Consider the following 22,593-nt stretch of genomic DNA (forward strand, 5'->3'; position numbering starts at 1 on the left):
AAAATAGTTTTGAGACTTCTTCTTTGACCCACATATTATTTAGAAGTGTGTTGTTTAATGTCCCTGTTTTTTTTTTTTTGGGGGGGGGGCGGGTGGGAGTTGTCTAGCTATCCTTCTGCTAAGATTTCTAGTTTAATTCCACTGTGGTCTGAGAATAGCCGTGACATTATGGTTTCTATTCCTTTAAATGTGTTGAGGTGAGTGTTATGGTCCAGGTGGGTCCCAATTTCCCCTCCTGCTGTATGGTGTCTCTTGCGAGTGCCACTGTGGGTCTTCGCGGTTCACAAGACTATTTGCATTTTGTTGATGTAGAAACTGAGACTCAGAGTGGAGAGGGCTTCGCCCAGACCTCATAGGCTGGGGGGGTGCAGCATGGTTTGAGCATCGAGAAGCCAAAGTCGCTTTGTATGCCCTCCTGCACAAAACAGGGACCAAGAAGGTCTGCCAAGGAGGTAGAGGACCCTCTGCACCAGTCACCTGGGTGAACATCTGGAATCCCCCGTGTCAAGGGTCTCGAAGAGGGAGGTCTTCTGTGCCTTGCAGGAATGATAATGATGACATGTTCCTCACCAGCAATAATGGCTTTTCTTAGCAGTGGCTTGCAGATTCCCTGAGGGCCGCATCTTTGGTTCTGGGAGCTGAGATTGATACTCTGAGGTGATATCCATGTGTACACACACACAGAGCCACACCCACACACAGACACACACACACAGACACACACACACACACACACTCGATCCTCAAAAGTACAGGGAGACTTGGTACTGTACACCAGCCCCTTGTCAAAGGAAGACACTCAGGTGAGCCCCGATCTCACCTGCCCACAGGCCGCGGCTGGAAAGTGGACACTCCCGAGCCCCCACTGGGTGCCCATCACCCTGCCAGGAGCTGAAGCTGCAGCCGCACTTGGAGCCAACAGCACAGTATCCAACCCTCAGACTGTGCCCCCAGCTCGGTCAGCACAGCAAGGAGCCACCCGAGGCCACTGGGCGGAGTCCCTCCAGCTGGCCTCCGCCAATGAGGGGGCGGGGCTGTCCAGGTGCCCGGAGCTGAGCCTGGCGTCGGCGGGGCTGAGGAGGGTGGGGATGCGCCCGGGCTGAGCGCGGCTCAGGCTCAGGCACAGCTCCGCCGGCCTCTGCTGGGCGCGTCCTTCACCTGCCCTCCACCAGGTGCGGCAGCAGCTTCCCTGTAGGTCACATTTTCAGTCCCCAAAAGGAAACTGCTGCCTCGGTGGTGACAGGCTGGGAGCTCGCCCCGGGGCCTCCCACGCGGCCCTAGCTGTCCCTGCCCACGGGGAGCGCCTGGGGAGGGCGGGGGAGCCCCGGCCTCGGCCTCCTTCGGGTGGAAGGCAGGGGCTGCGGCTGGCGGATCCCCTACCTGCCCGGAGCCCAGCCGGCAGGCACCAAGCGGGAGGCGCTGTCCCAGGGAGAGAAGCTCCGGGGCAAACCAAGGAAATGACTTCGAGCAGGGAACTGTCCCAGCACCGCCTTCAGGATGGGACCCGCTTTTGGAAGCACGAGGTATGTACGGGAGGTACGTACGGTGGGGACGGGGACGGTGGCCGAGGCAGCTGGTGCGAGAGCAGCACGGTCCGAGGGGGGACCGGGGTCTTACTCCGTGCTGTCCGGAACATCAGCGGTGGGCAGCCCCCTTCTCTCCCCCACCTCCACAGGGGAGCTGTAGCAGCGCCCCCCCTCCCCAAGGTCCCTGAACACTGGCAGCTGGCACTGTGCCATGACCCTCCACTGACCGGACCGTCACCCATGCCGCCCTGCAAGGGGAACCCCCAGGGGTTTGGGAGACCCCTTAAGGCCCCAGGCTTCCGGTTGAGCTATTTCCCGGTCCTAGTCCTCAGCCCTGCTGCCCACCAGGAGACCAGCGCCTGCCCTCTCTCCCCACCCACAGTGGACAGCACTGAGACCCTGCAGAAAGGGTCATCCAGAAAGGGTCCCAGGTGGGCAAGGACCTTCCACAGTGTGCATCCCACACAAGTTTCTTGTGGCTGCTGGACAAACTCCAGTGACTCGTGTCTTAAAATAACAAAAGTCTGTTCTCACGGTTCTGGAGGACAGATGCCCAAACAGAGGGGGCAGCAGGCTGGTAACACTGCAAACCGCCTCAGGGGTGTCCCACGGGTTGTTCAGGGGAAACGACCAGGAAAAAACTCTGTGTGTGTTCAGCACAGACGCGGTTGTGTTCTGGGTGTTTGGGATCCGCAGCTGGTGGAACCCTGAGTAGACCCTGTGGCCTGGGAGGCTGGCTGTGGAGGGAGTCCGGGGAAGAAGAGGGAGGGGCGGGGGAGGGCCAGGGACAGTGCTGGCTGTGCTGCATGTCCTGATGGTCTGGCTCTAAAGCTGGAGGGCAGGAGGGGAGGGACACGCAGGGAGAGGCTGGGGACAGCAGGACAGGGAGGGCCGTGGGAACCCGGAGGCGATCAGAGATGTGGGGACTGGCCATCCGGGCACCCTCCACCCACGGGCTCTGTGTCCCTCCCAACCCACTATAGATCCAAGACATGAAAAAATAAAACAACAATAAAGCATCCAACAAGGAAAAACAAGGTGGTGTAAGAATTCTACATGATATTAGACATTTCAAGCCATCTAGAGACGGCGGAAGGTGCTCCAGGGGCTGTGCAGATGTCCCATGTCCACAGGGGAGGGGTCCTGGGACCAGGCCCCTGGGACACCAACGGGCACTGTGCATTCTGACGGTGGAGGGGCCCTCCTATGGCACTGCCCTGGCCAGGGGACAAATGGTCCACAGGAAAGGCTGCGGGAAGCGTCAGAACAGCTCAGAGGGGACAGCCGGAACCTGTGGCCCGCAGTAGCAACAGGACCCAGCCTCAAACTCCACCCACAGAGCCCCTGGCAGAGGTGTAGTTGATGCTGTCGGCTGTCAGTGGGCATGGTCAGGTGGGCATGGTCGGGTGGGCATGGTGGGGTGGGCATGGTCAGGTGGGCATGGTCGGGTGGGCATGGTGGGGTGGGCATGGTCAGGTGGGCATGGTCGGGTGGGCATGGTGGGGTGGGCATGGTCAGGTGGGCATGGTCAGGTGGGCATGGTGGGGTGGGCATGGGGCTGCGTGGAGAAGGGAAGATGCGGTGTTTAGAGGCTGCTGAGAGCAGAAAGGGAGTTTCATGCAGGGACAGAGCTTTCATAATGGCCACCCACTGGGCTTCCTGGCTACCAGGCATCACGGCCTATGAGATGTGCATCTTTTTTATTTTTTAATATATTTTACTTATACACGGTGCTGAGGATGGAACGCAGGGCCTCACACATGCCAGGCAATCATTCCACCGTTGAGTCCCAGCTCCAGCCCGTGAAATGCACATCTTTATCCCACTTTAAAGCACAGTGGAACCAAGGCTCAGAGAGGTGAAGTGACTTGCCCCAGGCCACACAGCCAGCCGGCCAGTGGCAGAGCAGGTTGGAACCCACCCCATCCCAGCTGGAGAGCCCGCCTAGGGGCTGCTGTCCTGTTGTCCCCCTCTGCCTCCCACAGGACTGAGGGCTCACCTCTTTGAAGGGAAGCCACACAGCTGTCTTTTCCTGACAGCTGCAAGAATACTCTCCAAGGGAGGGAGAGGGAGGAGGACTTTGTTGCCAACCCAGTTCCTTCCAGGAAGGAGCCCTGAATTACAGGATTCCACCCACCCCACTGCTCCGACTGCAAAAGGAGACCTGGCGCTTCCACAGAGAGCCCTGAGTCACCCTATGATCTCCCCTCCTAGGCTCTGGAATCAGGCCCCAGGAGGGGGCTCAGCATCCGGGGCCTTTTTGGTTCCCCTCCTGGGCAGCTGGGCTGTTGACAGAGTCCCTGGCAGTGGCCCAGTGTCATGGAGAGCCTCCTGGGAGCCTGGGTTCTCCACACCAAGCCCGACTCCCGGGCCCAGCGAAGGTGATTCCCCCTTCCCCGTCTTCTGAGCCCAGAGCTATGCGATGGCTAAGCCAGGACCCAGCACAGCCCTGGTAGTGGCCTAGCAGACTCAGCCCCCTGGAGGTCCTAACCCCAGAGCTTCATCCCAACCCTGAGCTTCAGAATCGTGACCACGGCCAGGCTGGGAGGCATACAGGGTGCGTTCCGCAGGCTCCAGCTCCCCCCACAGCTCTGGGTGTCCAGCGTCCATCCCTGTCTGCTCCCTCGGTCCAGCACAGCCTCACCCTGCCACACCCAGCCCAGCCCAGCCCAGCCCGGCCAAGGACATGGCCTGAAAAACGCCCTGTTCCTGATCCCACCTTGGGCTTCTCCCCTGGGCAGCCCAGGGCCTGGAAAAAGGAAGAATTGGGGGCTACGGGCTTGTGCGGGGGCAGCTGCAGGCAGCTGGGCCAGAAGCACAAGGGAGAAGCTTGGGGGCGGGAAGGCTTGGCCTGCTCACTGCCTTGAGCTTGGACACCTCCCTCTGCACGCTGGTCAGCCCAGGAAAGCAGGCCAGCTGTGCTGGAGCCCACTGCTGGACATGGGTGCCCACGGCATCAGCCAGGCGCCGTACCTGCTTTGACAATCGGCCCCTCGTCCTCCTGTTGCGTCTAGATGTTTGCTTATTTTTGCTGTGTGATGTCCAGGATCTGCTTTAAAACACTCCAGTAAACAGTTCCAAAAGTGGCCAGGGAGTGGCCAAGGGGCAGCTGGGGCAATGTGGATGGTGTTGGAAGCTGAGCTGGGTGGCTGGTGGCCCTTGTGCCCTGCTCTGAGCTTTCTGTATGTCTGAGACATGGACACTTCTTTATTTCACCCCCATTTAGCCCAAGATCGTGTTTCTGGCCCGTGGCTACCCTGGGTGGCTGTCCTCCAGTGCTGACTTGGGGACAGGAGCCTTTCTATTGTGAGGCTCCTACACCATCTTGTGACCTCTGGGTCATGGTGGTATCCACCAAATAGACTGGCAGGAGAAGGGAAGATGGCCCACACATTACTTAATGTGTCAGCTTGACCGTGGGCCAAGGGTCCCTTTGTGCATTGGTGAGGACCTGCAGGGGATGCTGGGAGATCCTTCCCAGCCACCTTTGTGCAAAGGAAGGAGAGCTTGAGCCCTTGCTGGTCCGCTGACCATCTCGGCTGTAACCCTGCATGTTGCATGAGCTCAAGGGAGATGCCCAAGGGCTTGGCCGGTCCTCTGGGACGAGATAGGAAAGGAGTTGACAAGGATGAATTCGTGCGTCGCTGGGACAGCTTCCAGACTTGGTCCAGGACGCGCCTGTGAAACACAGCTGGCTCCTGGAGAGAGGGCGGACGATGGGGGAGAAGGCGCCCAGGCAGCTCCCTGGCAGCTGCCCTTGAGCACACTAGATCCACAGGAAAAGCGCAAGGGTGACTTCGCAGATTGTCAGCAGGAGCGGGCTGGGGCTGGGCTCAGCGGCAGAGCACCTGCCCAGCACTCGAGAGGCACTGGGTCCAATCCTCAGCACTGCACAAAAATAAACAAATAAAACAAAGGCATGCTGTCTGTCTACAACCACTAAAATATTTTTTTAGAAAATGTTACCAGGAGATAAGTGGACACAATGTGTGTTCCTGAATTGTTTCCTATGGTCCTGTATGAATTGGGAATTATCTCAATACAAAGGGCATGTCAAGAAGAGACGTAGCCTGGAGTGGGGCACATGCCTGTCATCCCAGTGGCTTGGGAGGCTGAGGCAGGAGGACCGAAAGTCCAAAGCCAGCCTCAGCAAAAGAGAGGCATTAGGCAACTCAATGAGACCCTGTCTCTAAATAAAATACAAAATAGGGCTGGGATGTGGCTCAGTGGGCAAGTGCCCCTGAGTTCAATCCCGGGAGAAGAAGGAGAAGGAGAAGGATGAGGAGAAGGAGGGGGAGGGGGAGGGGGAGGGGAGGGGGGAGGGGAGGGGGGAGGGGGAGGGGGAACCTGGCAGACCCAGGTCCTAGAGGAAGCCCCTGTGTGAACCCAAGGCCTGCAGCTCCAGTCTCTGCCCTACCTTCAAGACCCACAGAGCAGCCTGGTTGCCCCACCTCCTGCTCAGCTCTGGGGCCTGCAGAGCCCGCATGCAGCCCTGGTCACACCTTGCAGATGTCTCTCTGAGCGCCTCCTCTTCCTGCCTCATCAGGCCCCCCACACACCTGGGCTCTCGACTCCTCTCCAGACCATGGGGCCTCCTTCTCTTTGAGCCTCACTCCACACAAGGAAAATTCCCATTCGTGTTTGAAGACCCTCCCATGTCACTGCCTCTGGGCTCGGGGCTCCTACTACTCCACGGCCATCCTCAGCGTCCACTCGTCTGTACCTGTTGGTGGGTCTTCCCTTGCTGGGCTGTGAGCTCCTGGGTGTAGACCTGTGGCCCATCCATTTGAATGTGTTACCAGCTTAAGGCTGGGAAGGTCTAGTTCCCTCTAAACTGTTAATGACTGGCCAGGTGGGGAAATGAGGGATGAGATAGAGGCAGGGAGAGGAAGAGGAGGAGGGGGAGGAGAAGGAGAGGGAGGAGGAGGAGGAGAGGGAGGAGGAGGAGGAGAGGGAGGAGGAGGAGGAGAGGGAAGAGGAGAGGGAGGAGGAAGAGAGTGAGGAGGAGGAGGGGAAGAGGGAGGAGAGGGAGGAGGAGGAGAGGGAGGAGGAGGAGAGGAGGAGAGGGAGGAGGAGAAGGGGAAGAGGGAGGAGAGGGAGGAGGAGGAGGGAGGAAGAGGAGGGGCAGAGGGAGGAGAGGGAGGAGAGAGAGGAGGAGGAGGGGGAGAGGGAGGAGAGGGAGGAGGAGGAGGGGGAGAGGGAGGAAAAGGAGGAGAGAGAGTAGGAGGAGGGGGAGAGGGAGGAGAGGGAGGAGGAGGAGAGGAAAGAGGAAGAGATGGAGGAAGAAGAAGAAGAGAGGGAGGAGCCCTGAGGAGTGAGACCAGGGGCTGCAGGACCCAGACACAGAGGACACTATGCTGCAGTAACGCACTTGCCAGAACCGGGCAGAGAAGGCTGTTGGGGTGGCTTCTTGGAGGAGGTGACAGAGATGAATCTTTTCAAGGTTAAAGCGAGATCAGATGAAGAGAAGGCTTCAGGGCAGAACTTTCCAGGCAGAGGCCCAGCAACATGAGCCCCAGAGGTGTGAGAGGGGCAGGGAACTGGCGGGGCCACCAAGAGTGGCCGGAAAGGGAGGCGAGACTGGCCACAGCATAGAGGCCACCAAGGAGCTGGCCGTCCTCTCTGCAGAGTGACAGCGCCGTGATACCACTAGATCCCGGGGCCGTGGTGGACTTGCTGGAGTTGGGCCTGTGCCGCCGTGGGAGGTGGCTCTGTGGGCAGCCTGGTCAGGGGCCGTGGGGCCTGGGCGCCTGCAGACTCCTCACCTGCAGGTTCTACCAGCTGCACCCAGAAAATATTTTCTTCTTTCCATTTTGCTCTGAGCTGAGCACAGACTCTTAGCCAGGGTCGTCTCCCTGAGCAGCCCAGCAGGCCGGCTCCCCTGGGCACCCACACCACCTTGGTGCTGTGAGACACCGCAGCCGCTCTCCAGGAGCCCGAGATGCGCAGCCTGCCTCCTACCCAGGAAGCACGGGCACAGGGCACTTCAGGGTCCCTGGATCCCAGGAGCAGTCTCTGTGCACACCTCGGGGCTACTGCAATTGCAATCACATGGAGCTGGAAGTGGGGGCCGAGGCCTGAATCCTAACAGCTGGCGCCAGGGCCTGCGAGGGAGGCGAGGGGGCCCTGAGTGACCCCAGGGGAGCTGGGTGGTGGCACAGGGTGGGTCAGGAGTCACTGGAGGTGGGAATGCCAGAGACAGAAGCTCAGACCCGAGAGCAAGGGCAGAAGCCGTCACGTTCCAGTGACACCTGAGGAGCAGGAGCCGAGCTTGACCCTCCCTTGGTCCCTGCGTGGCCTGCTGTCATTTTCATTTCAAGAAAATGAGGAGACTGAGGCTGTCCATGAGGCCACACCCCAGCTGTAAAGGAGCCTGGGAACGCAGAGGCCCCAGGCTTGATGTACTGTCACCCTGAGAAATTCAAGGTTCGGTTAGCCAGGATGACTCAGGAAATGACTATCAAGTGGAAGTTGATCACCTCTGCTGTATGGAGACTCAGAGAGGTCAAGATATTAGCCCAAAGTAGCACAGCTGACAAATGACAACATTTGTTTGTGCACCCCTCCCCCAGCCGCACTGTGGTGACCCTTCCATTCCCTTGTCCATTCGATGGTTCATGCCCTGGAGCTCCCCAGCACTGCCCAGCCCTCCTGTCTTGGCCTGGAGGAGTGTTTCCTGCTGTGCTGTCCTTCTTTGGCAGCTGGCCGCGGCCACACCCACCCAAACCCTGACTCCTGTTTGGATCTGTCATTCTTTTGGATTCCCTGTCCTCTAGCCCTTCCCCCCAACCCTCGTTCCCCCAGAGGCTCCCGGAGCCCCACAGGCCCCAGACTTGGATGGCGTCACCGGCCCTGGACCTCTCGGGCCCAATTATCAGGCTATAAGTGGAAACGCCCCACACTTTCCCACAGGAAAGTGCCCTCCCAGCCAACCCTGCACTTCTGGGGGATCTTGGCAGCGTCCACAGGCTCCTGCCTCAAGAAAACCACGCTCTCCCCACGGGCACACCCTCGGCACCTTCCCTGTCCCCGCTCCGGGAGCCAACATGCGGGGCCCACGCCCTCCTCTGTGCCCAGGGTCTTCCTTTCTTCCCACGAGACCTTGGGTGGTGGCTTCATGGTGCCACGACCCTCCTGTCTCACCTTTAACTTGGGAACAGTAACAGCATCTCATTAAGTCCCGAGAGAGAGAGAGAGAGAGAGAGAGAGAGAGAGAGAGAGAGAGAGAATTTTTAATATTTATTTCTTAGTTCTCGGCGGACACAACATCTTTGTTGGTATGTGGTGCTGAGGATCGAACCCGGGCCCCACGCACACCAGGCGAGCGCGCTACCGCTTGAGCCACATCCCCAGCCCCCGCCTCAAGCAATCTCAAGCCCGGTTCCCTTTTCGAGATGAGTGAGCAGCACAGAAAAGGTGAGGCCCTTGCCCAAGGCCACCTAGCCATCCAGGAGGGGTGGCCCCAGGCCTGGGCCGGAACCCCGACTTGCAGAGGGCTGGGCTGCCAAGGGCCCTGGGGGCCCAGATGCTGTTGCACTGGGGGCAGGAAGGGGTGGGAGACATGGGGGGACATGGGGTTCCAGGCCCGGCCTGGGACAGAGGGCAAGTTAATTCCTTAGGGACTCAGCGTTTCTGGCTGTAAGATGGGGGTGACTCCTCAAGATCCCAGGAGATGGCCCTGGCTGGCCTCTGCCTTCTGGTGAGGCCACAGGGTAGCACCCCCATATGGAGCCTGCCTCAGTGACTAAGGATCTTCCTTCTTCCAATGGGTCATGATTAATTATTCAAATATATATATTGAAAATTGACCCGAAGGAATTTCATGACCCCAAAAAGAAAACCAGGCGGCTTTGCCATAGCTGAAGGTGACCGTGAAGGTGGACAAAATCAATCCCACGTGAGGCTCCCCAGGTGTCAGGGAGGGTTAGGGTACAGGGGACTTCCTCAGTGCCCTTCCCCTCTGCACTCCTGGTCATGTGGGACGTGGAAATGCCACCCCCCCATTTCCCCGAGGACAGGAGCTGGACTTCTTCCTCCAAAGGGCACAGTGCCCACAGCATGCTCCAATTAAACTCAGATGCCAGCCCCACTACCAGCCCTGCCCTGGAGGAGGCTGAGGTTTGGGGCTGACCATAACTAAATGTGGCATGTGGCATGGCAGGCCAGGCACATTGTCCCTGGACACCGTCCTGAGCCTCTGACCCGGGGGATGAACCACTGCTGTACCAGGAACCCAGTGCTCTAGGACCCCTGTGGCTCCCGACGGCCCAGCGGGCACCTCCACCCCAGCTCGGCAGCCACATTCTGCTAGAATTCCCAGGATGTATTCTCCTGTCCTGTAGGCTGAATGCTCTTAGGCAAGACAGCTACCCCTCTGAGTCCCAGAGCCCCAGGAGGGCAAGAACCTTATTCCATTGGCTGGTCCTGGGCCCTGCTGCGGGGCCAGCAGACCCTGGTGAGGTTGTGCCCCCTCTGGCAACCTCAGCGTGTGCTCTTCCAGCCTGAATCAGTGTCTCCAATGTGCCAGTCTCATCTTCTTGCCACAGGGCCTTTGCACTGCTGTCCCGCTGCTCTGAGAGCTCTTCCTCCAACTCCTGGTCCAGGGACTCTCATGCTCAGCTCCCAGCAAGAGCCACCTCCTGCAGGAAGCACCCTCCTCCATTGCCAACTGGCTCAGATCCCAGTTACTGCTCCAGAGACATGTGCCTTCTTCAAAGCCCTGTCCAGTTATTTGAGCTCCAGTCCCTCCTACCCCACCCCACTCTGCCACTGGCACTGTGGTCCTTCTGCTGCCCTGTGGGCACAGCTCCTCCTACAGAGTCTGGCACAGGATCGGAGTTCAAGAAGTGAGTGTTGCTCTTTCCCAGTCGTAACCCTCCGCTGGGAGGTGGCCGGATGTCCCCCTCTGCCGCTTTGCTCCTGCGAGGCGCACCTGGTCCCTTCCTCTCTCCTAACACAGTTCCCGCATCGGTCGGCTCACACAGCTTTTGTTCTCTCCGGGTCCTCACGGCCGCGGCGGGGCAGGCAGGGCCGATGCCACCCCGTTTTCTGCAGACAGACTGATCCTGGCTCCCGAAGTCGAGAAGCAGCCGGGCCTCAAGGCAGGTGGTCCCCGGACCCCTGGGTGAAGGTCAGCGCTGACTCCTCTTCCACCTGCTTGCTCTTCCCGGGAGCCCCAGGGCTTGGGACCCCTGCACCTGCCACGCAGCTCCCGCCAGGCAAAGCCTGGTTCAGATCACCACACAAGCCGGAGCCACCGCAGAGCCACCGTGGCCACTCTGGGCATGCGCGAAAGTGCCTTGTGTCCCCTGGCGCAGTTTCCGGGGAGGTGGTGGCAGTTCGCACCTCCTGGTCCTGCAGCCTGCGAGTCCAGATCTGCTTTTCTGAGACCTCTCCCTGGGATCTGGTGCTCTTCCAGAGTCTTCCAGAACATTCCTCCGTGCCCAGCGTGAACAGTTGCAGTGTTTATCAAACCCACTGGCCCACGCCCTGCGCCTCCCGCTGAGGGTGAGACCCTGCAGGCTCGGCCCTGGGCTCACACTCGGGACACTCTCCTGCCTGGCCCAGCGGAGCCACCCGCCTGTCTGAACCGAGCCCACTCCAGTCTCTGGATGGTGCAGAGCCCAGCCGACCCCTCTTTCCGGCCTTGTTTTTTGTTCATGTCCACATTTTGTACAGTAATCAGATTGCTTGATTTTTTATTTTTATTTTTCCTGAATAAACTAGAGTCCTCAAAAAGCACCGTGAAGTGGCCACTGGTTCCCAAAGTCTCTGTTTATTAACACAACTTTCTGGAGAAGTGCAGTTCACAGGAGCTTCTCCTGCTTGGGCTGCTGACTGCCCAGAGAGGCCCAAATGAAAGGAGAACCCTCACCCCCCACCCAGAATACAGATGGCCCTGGGACATGGAGCACTGGCATCCAACCTTGGCTGTTCTAAAGGACAAAAGCAGTGCTCTTCTTACTGTGGTCTCTCTCTGAACCCAGACAGATGACAGGTGACTGGTAGGTAACAGATGGGTACGCAGGAGATGATAGAGAGAGAAGAGAGGCCAGTGGACACTTACAGGCACAGATGAGGGACCTGCTACCATGATCCGGATATGAGACGTTCCCCAAAAGCTCGTGTGTGACAAAATGCAAGAACTTTCCAGGATGAAATGACGAGGTCGTGAGAGGCGTGACCCACTGGTATGAATTCACTGGGTGGCCACCATAGACAGGGAGGCGTGGCCCGAGGCAGGACCAGGGGGTGTGGCTTGGGGGTATATAAGTCTTGTCCCTGGTGAGCAGGGCTCTCTTTGCTTCCTGGTGGCCATGTTCCAGCTGCTGTCCTCTGCCCCCCTTTCTTCACCTGGGGCCAAAGCAACAGGGTCAGCTGTCTGTGGGCTGAGCCTCTGAAACCAGAGGCCAAATCAACTTTTCTTCCTCTTGTCACAGTGACAAAAGCCTAAGACTAAGATAGACAGATGACCATGACAGGTGATAGACAGGTAGAAGACGAATCATTGAAGATAGATCCACCAAGGACAGATAACAGATCACGATGATAGGCAGGTGATAGGTAGATGATGATGATGACAGATGGCGCAGATAGATGATAAGTAGAGGACAGGTAGACAGATGATGGATGCGTGGATGATTGATACATAGATGATAGATAGATCAATAAATGATTGATAGAGGAGAGATACATAGATAGAAGGTAGAAGATAGATACACAGATGATAAGCAGATGCACAGATCAATAGATGGCAGATAGTAGATGAGAGATACAGATGACCGCTCGATCCATGATAGATAGTAGGTACACAGGCAGATGACAGGTGGATATATAGGTAGAGGGTACAGGGGTGATTGATCCGTGAAGACAGATTCCCAGATGACAGATGCGTTGACAGGTGGTGGGTGGGTGGGCACATTTGTATTGGCACCCATCTTCTGACTTCCCCTGGACAAACCCCAGGAAGGAGAATTCTTCCCACAGCTGCTCAGTAGCCACGGGTCAGGAAGGCCGGGGACGGAACTGCTCCCCCGGAGCTCCTGGTTCCTGACAATGCTCACGTCCTTATGTCCTGATGGGGCGGATCCGAGGCCCTGGAAGAGCCAGACGGGGAGGTGTGAGCCTCCTGGGCATCGGAGCACCTCCGCCTGTGCAGGGAGGGGCCGTGGGGTCCTGGCACCAGCCTTGTCGGTCCTCAAAGGCCCACCCTGGTGCCGAGTGAGGTCCCCAAGCCTGGATCAGTGGGCTTCGCTGGCTGCTGTGTGACCTGAGGAGGCCCGTCCTTGCTGAATCTCAGTGTCCTTGAGTACAAAGCAGAGATGTGGAGCAGCAGGTGGGAGAGTCGGAAGATGGGAATCAACATGAATGTGCCCACCCACCCATCACCTGTCAAGGCATCTGTCATCTGGGGATCTGTCATCTGTCAATCATCCCTGTACCTATCGCCTCTCTACCTGTGTGTCCACCCTCTGTCATCTGCCTGCGTACCTATTAGCTGCAGGGTTCCCGGGCTTGGCCTGGGACACAGTGCTGGAGAGAGGAGAGGCCTGACACTCCTGCAACCCCAGACGCTCAGGAGGCCGAGGCAGGAGGATGGAAAGTTCGAGGCCAGCCTGGGCAACTCAGGGAGACCCTGTCTCAAAATAATCATTAAGAGATCTGAAGATGGAGCCCAGACCTGCCCTCAGGCATGAGGCCCCGGGGTCAATCCCCAGGACTGTGAGAAAAGAGCAAGCCCTAGGGACCAGGCGGCCAGCAGGCAGCGACTCTCCAGGAGGGAAGCAGTTCTGCTTCAAGCTGTCCTTGTGCCCACACAGTGCCACCCTGCCACACAGCCAATGTGGAGTGGCCTGGTGCAGAGCAGCAGTGTGCTGCCTTCCCCACCCCAGGGTGGACTCTCCGGGAACACGTGTCACGTAGGGGTGCTCTGGCCCGGCTTTCCCCAGGCTCGGGGACAACGCAATAGTGCCCAGGGCTGCCACTGGGATGGCATCTCCACTGCTTGCCCCCGCTGGGTCCCTGCTGGGATCCCTTCAGGCCCTGAGTAGCTGATGATGCGGGGTCCCTTCCAGAGCATCACAGTCGCCAGGGAAACAAAGGCTCTCTGTCTTGCCCTCCCTGATGTGGTCCCCCTCTCTGGGTGACTCACCCGTCACCACAGCTTTACCCTGCTGCTGAGCTCAGCGAGCCCCTCAGAGCCCCAGAGAAGTGCGTGGGTGCCAGTGGGCAGGCCTGGCCCTGCAGCGGCGGGTCAGCTCACCTGCAGAGGCCAGGCAGCCCCACTCCTCAGGCCCAGCCCTGCCGGCTGGGGCCACCCCAGGTCGAGCCCCTGCCCAGGGACAGACCGTCTGTCCTGCTGGGAGCCAGGCACACTTGTTCTGCACTGACCAGGAACAGGCTCCCCGCGGGACACTTCCACATCCCCTCTGCTGCCTCCCAGCCCCTCGGAGGCAGTGGGCAAGTCATTCCAGGACTGGTGAGTGTCTTCCGAGGCCACACAGCTAGCCAGTGACACCTGTCTAGCTCTGCGTCCACCTTCCTTCTGTGGCAACAGAGGCAACCCCAAGAAAGCAGGGAGAATTCTAGGATGTCCCGCCCGACGTCGGCTGAGGCCTGGGGCCACCTCCAGCTAGAGGGCCCGTCCCTCCCCAGCACCTTCCCCAGCCCCAGGACAGAAGGATCATTTCAGGGGGAACACCAGGGCCCGCACTCTGCTGGCCTCCCAGCATCAACAGGCCACCCCTGCAGCTGTGGCCTCCACGGCCCTGGGTCTCACCGGGACCCTCCTTCCTCACGCCGAGCCTCCTCTGGGACTCAGGGACCCGGCCCTCGTCCAGACCTGAGGGGTCAGGTCTCCCTTGGGGACCAGGGCCCAGAGGCTGCAACCCTGGGGGACACACGTTCTTCAGGACAGGTGGCTGGGTGGGGTCTCTGCCCTGCCCCGTTCCTATTCCCCGGGGACTTGCTTCCTCTTGCCCCGAGGCCCCCCTGCCTCCCACCCTCCCCAGCCTCAGTCCGTGCAGAGTCGATAGTTGGCTGACCCCACTCTGGGGCTGACCTGGGACCCGCCTGGCCGCTGAAGGTGCCTGTGGCCCTGCTGACCTGCCCTGATCCATCCAGGGAGGGCTGTGGCCCAAGACGAGGGGTCCGCATGGAGCCGGAAGCCTTGCTGGCGAGGCCAGAGGTAGGTGTGGGCTCCCTGCGTCCCGTGGGAATGAAGAGACCGCTACCTGGGCGCTGCCAGAGGCTGCCGGGGCCACCGAGGGAGCGGCCGTCCAATAACAGGCGTTGTAGCGGGTGGCCTCGTTATTGGAGAAGCCAACTCACAGGGAGCATGGAGGGGACCAGAGTCCAGGCAGCCCCCGAGCTCTGCGGAGCGGTGGGAGCTTTTCCGTTGCTACTTGCAACAAGGAATTCCCGACAGAGCCCGGCACACAGCAACACAGCAGGGGACCAAGGAGTGGTGTCACCTAGCTTAGAGCGTAGCCCCCCCCCCCACGGGCGGCAGAGATGGTGCCGGAGGCCAGGGGCTGGAGAGCACCCCCACGTGCCAGGGACCCCGCGCAGCACCCTCAAGGAAGACAGCAGGAGAATAGCCACAGAGGCCAAGCCCAGGTCCATCTGATCGTGAGCCCCACCCACCAGAGGAAAGCAGATCACAGTGACCTTTAAGGACCCTCCTTGGCTTTGGTTTTCACTGTGGCCTGGGCCTGGGTTATTCCATGAGGCAGGTCGAGTGTCCCCTCGGGCGGCGCAGAGGAGGCCGGTTCTACCCACAGGAAAGGCTGAGGGGGGCAGGCACAGAACAGAGTGGACTGGGCACTGCAAAGTTGTCTTCCTTGGAAGGGGCCAACAGGGAGACAGGAGGGGAGCGAAAAGTACGGATTGGCTGGTGTCTCCTGGGATGTCCCCTCTCCCCCAGGTGGCTTCGAGGGGCCATGCCCCTGGCAACACCCATGGGTCCCCCTTTGGAGGCACCCCTGGGAACCCAGCACCTGATGTGGCCACCAAGTGCCCAGACAGGAGGCACGTCCTGCAGCTGGAAGCCAGACACAGGGGGAAGGAGCTGAAGGAGGCCTATATGTGCCAGTGGCCGGGAGCCACCTGGGCGACACAGGTGGCACCACGGGGCACTGGGCGCTCGCGCAGCCCCACACTGGAGCTTCCCAGCCTGTACGGCCCCCAGCCCTGTCCACACGTCCCCCAGCCCTGTCCACACGTCCCCCAGCCCTGTCCACACGTCCCCCAGCCCTGTCCACACGTCTCCTAGCACAACACATGCAGCTGTGAGCGCAGCAATGGGGACACCAGAGCTACGGTGGCCCTGGGGACGAGCAGGAACCACACTCCGGGACCCAGCTCGGATCCAAAATGTCTGGAAGAACTAAATATGTCTGTGTCCAACACGCAGACTTCTGCCACGCTGAAACCAGACAGCTGACCCTGTCTACACACCACTGCTGTCTGGACTCAGATGTCCCCCAAAGGCCAGGTGTTCAAGTCCGGGTCCCCAGCGCAGCGCTGAGGGGAGGAGCAGGAACCTTTCAGGGGTGGGGCCTGGTGGCCACTGGGGGGCGTGGCCTGGGTGCTGGACCTGGAACCACCTCCCCAGCCCTTCTATATTTAGAGGCAGTCTCCCTAAGTTGCTTGAGGTCTGCTAAGTTGCTGAGGCTGGCCTCAACCTTGCCGTGCTCCTGCCTCAGCCTCCAAGCCACTGGGATGGAAGGCGTGGCCCCTGCACCCACCGGCTCCTTTCCTTTCCCTCTATGATGTGTGCATCCTGCTCGGCACCCGCTCCTGCCGGAGTGGCTGCCTCACCGTCTGCCCCAAAGCCACCGGAGGCGTGTCATGGGCTGACACACCAGAGTGGCGCCCAGATAGACCCTTCTCCATAGTTGATCATTTCAGGCGTCAGTTGCAGAGGTGGACAGCCCACAGCCTTCGCCTCCGGCCAGGCGAGGCAAGTCTCCTAGCTAAGGTCAGGGTGACCTTGGGGACTTCATCCACGGGGTGGGGTCAGGGCTGGGTCTATGCCCTGCAGTGCCGAGGGCCTCTGAAGAAGTGACCAGGGTGGCTCACAGGGACTTGAGCTTCATCTGCGAGTGGCTTTCCTTCCCCACGGCCCCCCACCCCCCAGGGCCTAGCCGGTGTTTACCTGGGACTCCTAAGGGTAGATTTTTAAAAATAGAAATGTGTGGACCTGCTTAGGACACCTGGGCACCCAAGTGACACCCGGGATGTGCAGCCTGTGGCGCTGGGCCACAGGTGTCCAGTGGGGGTCCCTGCTCTCCCGCTCCTCAGACCCTGGCTCTCCTGGGTGGTTTGTGACTAGCCGAGAGGGCCCCTCCTGCTCCTGTCCCCCCAGCCTGCCCTGGCTGCCGACTCCTCAGGCTTGTGACAGAAGAGCACGGTGGCACCCCAGCTCCGCGCCTGCCTTAAAATAGCAGCTCATCTCACTCTCAGGTTCCTCTGAGGCAGCGGCGCCCGGTTCTGTCTGGAAATGGAGACAACAGGCTGCCCGCAGCTCCCAGAGCCCAGGACCCACCTCTTCAGGGGGCATGAAGGCTCTCTTCATGCTGAGAGCCTTGGAGATAAGAGGGCTTACCCCAGAGGACACTGCAAGAGCCACCTAGGGACTGGGAGGCACAGCTCCAATGGCAGGCTTTCTTCACCCCAGGACCTTTGCACATGCAGTGTCTGATACCCAGGGCATTCTTCCCACTCTGCACTCGTGGATGGCTCCTTTTATCTTTTATGTGAGGAGTCGGGGGAGGCCCTCCCTCCCTCCCTCCTCTTATCCAATCGTTCACTCACTCACAGATAGGTTTTAAGCCCTTACTATGTGCTGGGCCTTGTGCTACTGACAAGATAGATACAGGCAGCTCTGCCCTGGTGAGATTAAGACCCAGAGCTGGCAGAAAGCTCTTGGCCAAGAGCCAGGCACACACTAGGTCTTCACTAGACAAGGTGTATTTGGATGAGTTTTGGAGGCACTGGAGGTGAGGGCTCTGGACCTGGGAGGCCCCATCCTCTGGGCGCCTCCTCCTCCGCCTCTGAGACATTGCACAGAGACGTCGCTGCCCAACCTCCTGGCTTCTCAGGGGAACCAGGCTGCACGCGTCCTCCCGGATGCGGTTTCCATGGTAGCCGAGTGAGTTCCACCCGACCGCATCCTGTTCCCTTCATCCCATGATCCCCCTGAATTCTCCCAGGCCACTCTGTGCACCTTCAGCCGGGCCCAAGATGCAGAGGAAAGGAGAGCTCTCCCCCTGCTAGGAGGTGCCCCAGGTCCCCAGGACTGGCCTGCGCACCCTCATGTGTGCGCGCATACACACACTCTCCAGATCCTGTCAATCAGGCACGCAGCATCTTGGGATGGGGCATGCACCAGGGCACTGTGACATCTGCAGCTCCTGCCATGTAACAGACAACCCCAAACCCAGCAGCCTGGACCCACATCCCTGTCTCATGTGGTCCTAGGTCAGGGCCCAAGAGCAGCAGCTCCTGGCCACCGGGCAGACGAGAGGCCAGCCAGGGCTGTGGTGTCCAAGGGGCAGAGGACCTCCTCCAGGCACACTCATGTGGCTGTTGGCTTGAGGCCTCAGCTCCTGGCCACCAGGTTGCTCTGTGGGGATGCTCAGGACCTGGCTTCCCCCAGAGCAAGTGATCCCAGAGAAAGGAACAGCACACAATTGAGTAGAAAGCTCGTAGTCTGGAGCTGTGGTGGTCGTTTTGCGACCATGAGGAGATTCATCACCAATAATGAAGGGCAAAGAGGAAAGACCTGGTCATGCCTGAATCAAGTAATCCTGGACCTGCCCAACCTCCAGACTGCTTGTCACACGAAATGAGAAAAGTTTCATGGCTTGCGACTCTTGGTTTAGTGTGGCACTGTGTGCCACCAAAAGGCACCAGCAGATGGGCACCTTGCCAAGCATTGGGAGGGCGGGGCAGGCTTCCTGACAAACCAGCTGCCTTTACGTTGGACCTCCTGTTTGGCTGCCTGCCACTCTGCCGTCACCTTCTCAGTGACATCTCCTCTGACCACCCCATCCAAGGCAGGGTCCATGTCCCCTGCATTGCCCACCGTACTTGTCTCCGTCTGACCGTGCCGCTATCTCAGAATCCCTTGCTCTTTCTTCTCTTGCTGTACCTTGTCCATCTGTCCACCTGCAGCCATGTCACCCACCAAGTCCCCAGATCCTAGATGGCTCAGGCACAACGGCGAGCACGGCCAACGCTCATCCCCCGAGTGCCCACCTCCTGTGCTCCTGGGCAGCATAGGGCCACCCCGACGGCCCCCCAGTCTGTGGGCAGTAAGATGCCCCTGCATCCCCCAGCTTGGTGCCCACACATCCAAACTGACCGCTGGCCAACTGCAGAAGGACCTCGAGGGCAGAGCCTGTGTCTCCTAAGTCCCTCAGGGTCTGAGCCCGCGCAGACACTCAGCCAGCCCCAGCCGGGGCCCAGGAGGATGGAGACAAGGCGGCCATGGGCTTTCTATCTGCAGAGATGACCAGCCGGAGACTGTGGAAACTCCGATATCCAAAGTAAGGCCCTTCCCTTGAAGAGTTTATCATTTAAACAGAGAAGGCGACCTGGACACCAGAGATAATGGCACCCAGGGCAGGAGAAGGGGCCCGACCTGTGGTCAGACGGGCTTTCATTCCAAACCTCAGCTTTGCCGCTTGCTGCTGTGTGACCGGGGAAAATCCTCAACCTCTCTGTGCCTCTTTTTTCCTTGCTTACAGATGAATATAGTCATCCATACTTCAAAGGGTTGTAAAAACACAGCGTAGCACACAGTAGGTACTCTATGAGTGACTATCAGGCTTACGGCACCGCAGGCTCAGAGGCCAGTCCTGCCTGTGGCTGCCTTCCAACTGCCCAGCCAGGAGCGACAAGCTGAAGAGTTTGGAAAGTGTATAGAAATCGTCCTCAAAAGCCCTGGTGACCGGACTCAGCAGCTCTTATCACAGCCTTGGACTTCATTAAAAATCCCGGAAAAAAAAAAAAAAAAAAATCCCGGCCCTGGGGCCTGGCCCAAGAGAGCTCTCTCTCCAGACTGTATCTTAGCAGAGAACACTTACCTTTGAGAGGTAGACATTATAATATTCACAAATAAAATGCCACAATGAGCAGGGTTTGTTTTAAAATAGTCCCATGTGCAGAGGGCACCATGGGAAAAGAACTGGTGGAGAGAAAGTGGCCAGGAAGCTGGAGATGGGCCGAGATGCAGGGTGAGGGCCTGGGCTTCAAGTTGTGCGATTCTCTGTATTTTCACGGGTGTTTGGAATTTTTCATAAGGAAAAGTATGTTTTAAAAGGTCCCCAAAGAACCTTCCGAGAAACACATTCTAATTTCCCCATTTCACAGAGGACGAAGATGGAACTCAGAGAGGTTAGGTCATTGGTCCAGGGTCACACAGATTGTTTGGCAGCAGAATGTGAATTCAAACCCGGGTCATGGTGAAGCCAGAAGCCAGAATTGTTGGTGACACCTGTCACTTAAAAAGAAACAAAATTACAAGATAATGAAAAAATACGTGCAAATTTTCACAGAAAGATGTATTTAGTCAAATAAATGAGTAAGAGTCTGAAGAGGCCCAAACATAGAATATAGAATTTGAAGAACAGAGTTTCTGCCATCATCAATTCTTGGGGGGAAAGGAATACCTATTATTATTGGGGGTGGTACGGGGGATTGAACACGGGGGTCACCCCACTCGGGTTACTCCCACAGTCCTTTTAATTTTTTATTTTCGATTCAGGGTCTGGCTAAGTTTCTGAGGCTGGTTTTGATCCTCCTGCCTCATCCTCCCCTGTCCCTCAGGTCAGGCGAGGCCATGCTCCCCCTTCCCAGATCTGGTCGGAGGCTAGTGGCTAAGTCCCAGGTGCCAGAGCTTAGACCTGTGCCCTGGCTTGCCACCCAGGCGGCTGCTCTCCTGAGTCCCCCAGAGATGCCCCTCTGGGCCTGGGCACAGCATGGACACCCCACAAAGGCCCACCATGATCCCCTAGAGCCTGGGCTCAGTCCAGCCTGCCCCTTCTTGGCTGGGTGCGGTGCCCGTGCCACTCCTGTACCCACTCGCACTCCTCCCGGTCCCAAGCAGGGACGCCCTGCAGCTGGGCCACCACTCGCTACGCCTGGCCCACAGGGCCTCGTCCAGCCAGGGGAGGCCGAGACCGGGGTGCACTGCGACCAGCGAGCCGACCCCAGGCTGCGCTGACCGTGCCCCAGGCGCCTTGAGCCGGAGCCGGCAGCCGGCGACCTGCGCACCCGCCCTGCTGCGACGTCCACCCTGAGTCATGTCCGCGGGAAGGGGACCCCAGCACAAGGCCTTGGAGAGACCAGCTGTCGGGCCCCTCGCGTCACAGCGGGGAGCAACCCTGAGAAATGAGCTGGACCCGACGGGCTGGCCAGGTGTCCAGGTGTCTGTACCTGCATCAGTCCGTCCATTCCGGGAGCTGCCTCGGCAGACGGGCGAGCCCCCTGGTGGTGAGACGGCCGAGGGCTCGTGAGGAATGGGAAAGCCGTGACTGCCCCCTTCTGGACGGAGTCAGCAGCCCAGAGGTGGCCTCGCCCCTCTCCGTTAAACAGCAGGTCTGATGGCCACCTACTGCGCCCAGGCTCCTCTCAGATACCGTCTGTTCCGTCCTCTGTCCTCTGAATCACTCCGCGAGACCCCAGACCACAGAAGAGGAAACCGAGGCTCCGAGAGGCTGGCTGCTCGAGTCATCCCCGCTGCTCAGGAACAAAACCAGGGTCCCGAAGCCCAGAGCCCACCTGCCAGGTGGAGGAGGTGGGGGAGGAATGAAGGAGAAGCCGCTTTGCGTCCTACTGCGGTGGCCGAACTGCGACCCCTCGAAATGTCCCTGAGCCCAGGATGATGTATTTGCAGATGGGCCTCTGGCTGGGAGTCCCTTGAGAGTGGGACCTTGGGGCAGCTTAGTGCCCTTGTAGGAAGAGTCGCCGGGATGCAAGGACACAGGGAGAAGGAGGTCGCCCCTGAGCAGAGCCCTCAGCGGAAGCCTCATCCTGACCCTCAAGTCTCCAGGGCCGAGTTTTGAACCCTTGCCCACCTGGCCACGCCCAAGCTCCTGCCACCCGGCTCAGCCTCTGGAGTGAGGTCCATTTCAAAGGTGGCAGCAGGTGACGGCTGTGTGTTAGGGACTGTGAATGAGGTGGCCAGTCCTGTGGCCTCACCTTCCTCCTTTACCCCTGTCCCCACAGGCCATGTCGTGCAGAGGCTCAGTGGCCTTGGCCAGAGCAACTGCACGGTGTCTGTCCCCAGCCCTCTGCCCCCCCCCCTCCAGCACCCCCACCCATCAGACCCTGAGAGATCGGAACCAAAGACAGGGCCCATGGCCCCCTGCACAGGGTGGAGGCCCATCCTGGCACAGTGCTGCCCGCCTGCCCTCCAGCCTAGCCCCTCTGTGGCCCTCGCCCTCACCCACGCCCAACACATCCCGGTCAGTCACTGGCCTGACCTTGAAGCCAGGGGGCGCTAGAGTAAGGACTGCGTGTCCTGAGCCAGGAGTCCTGGCTGCAGGTCCCAGCTCTGCCACTTACCAGCCGTGTGACCACGCCGGGTCGCTGACCCTCTCTGGGCCCCCTGTGCTTGTCTTTAAGCTAGAGTGAACAATGGCAGCCTCACGAGAGGTTTCCTCTAGTCAGTTTCTATTTTTCCTTAGATGCAGCTCCACCTGCCTTTGAGGCAGCAGTGCCCACCAAGGGTCCCCTTTGTTCCCTGTATCTCTCTGCCCCAGGACAGGCACGGCCTAGTGAGCGCTTCCCGCCCTGACCCCCTCCTGTCCTCACAATAGAGGTGGACACAGGAGGCTCCGTGGTTCTTAAAGACGGGTGGTGAGTGAGTCCAGCACCGTGCCCAGAGACAGCACCGCACCTCGCAGGGAGTCCCCAGGTGTCTGCGGGGGGAGGGGGCCCTGGTGGACAGAACAGAGACCACCAAGCAGAGCCGGTGTCACCCCGCCTCCTGCAGGGGGGAGACAGCGAGTGGCAGGCTGGGCAGGCAGGGAGGGGGAAGGCTGTCGGATGAGAAGGG

At 59.4% G+C, this 22,593-nt stretch overlaps 1 protein-coding gene across 2 annotated transcripts; it reads left to right on the top strand.

Annotated features, from left to right (window-relative positions):
• Window positions 1-1,074: 1,074 nt before the first annotated feature.
• On the top strand, window positions 1,075-11,258 carry LOC308636892 (uncharacterized protein). 2 transcript variants are annotated; one of them, XR_014019518.1, is made up of 4 exons: window positions 1,075-1,523; window positions 8,777-8,942; window positions 10,073-10,372; window positions 10,486-11,258. XR_014019518.1 is itself a non-coding variant. In XM_081272749.1 (3 exons), exons 2-3 carry the CDS (start codon window positions 8,921-8,923, stop codon window positions 11,029-11,031), a joined length of 981 nt encoding a protein of 326 aa, XP_081128875.1. In that variant the 5' UTR covers window positions 1,075-1,523; window positions 8,777-8,920; the 3' UTR covers window positions 11,032-11,258. The 2 variants fall into 2 exon arrangements, 1 of the variants encoding a protein (XP_081128875.1); XM_081272749.1 differs by having other exon boundaries at window positions 10,073-11,258.
• Window positions 11,259-22,593: the final 11,335 nt, after the last annotated feature.

Source organism: Spermophilus citellus (assembly GCF_964194105.1).
Source record: "Spermophilus citellus genome assembly, chromosome: 1".
NCBI classification, from domain to species: domain Eukaryota; kingdom Metazoa; phylum Chordata; class Mammalia; order Rodentia; family Sciuridae; genus Spermophilus; species Spermophilus citellus.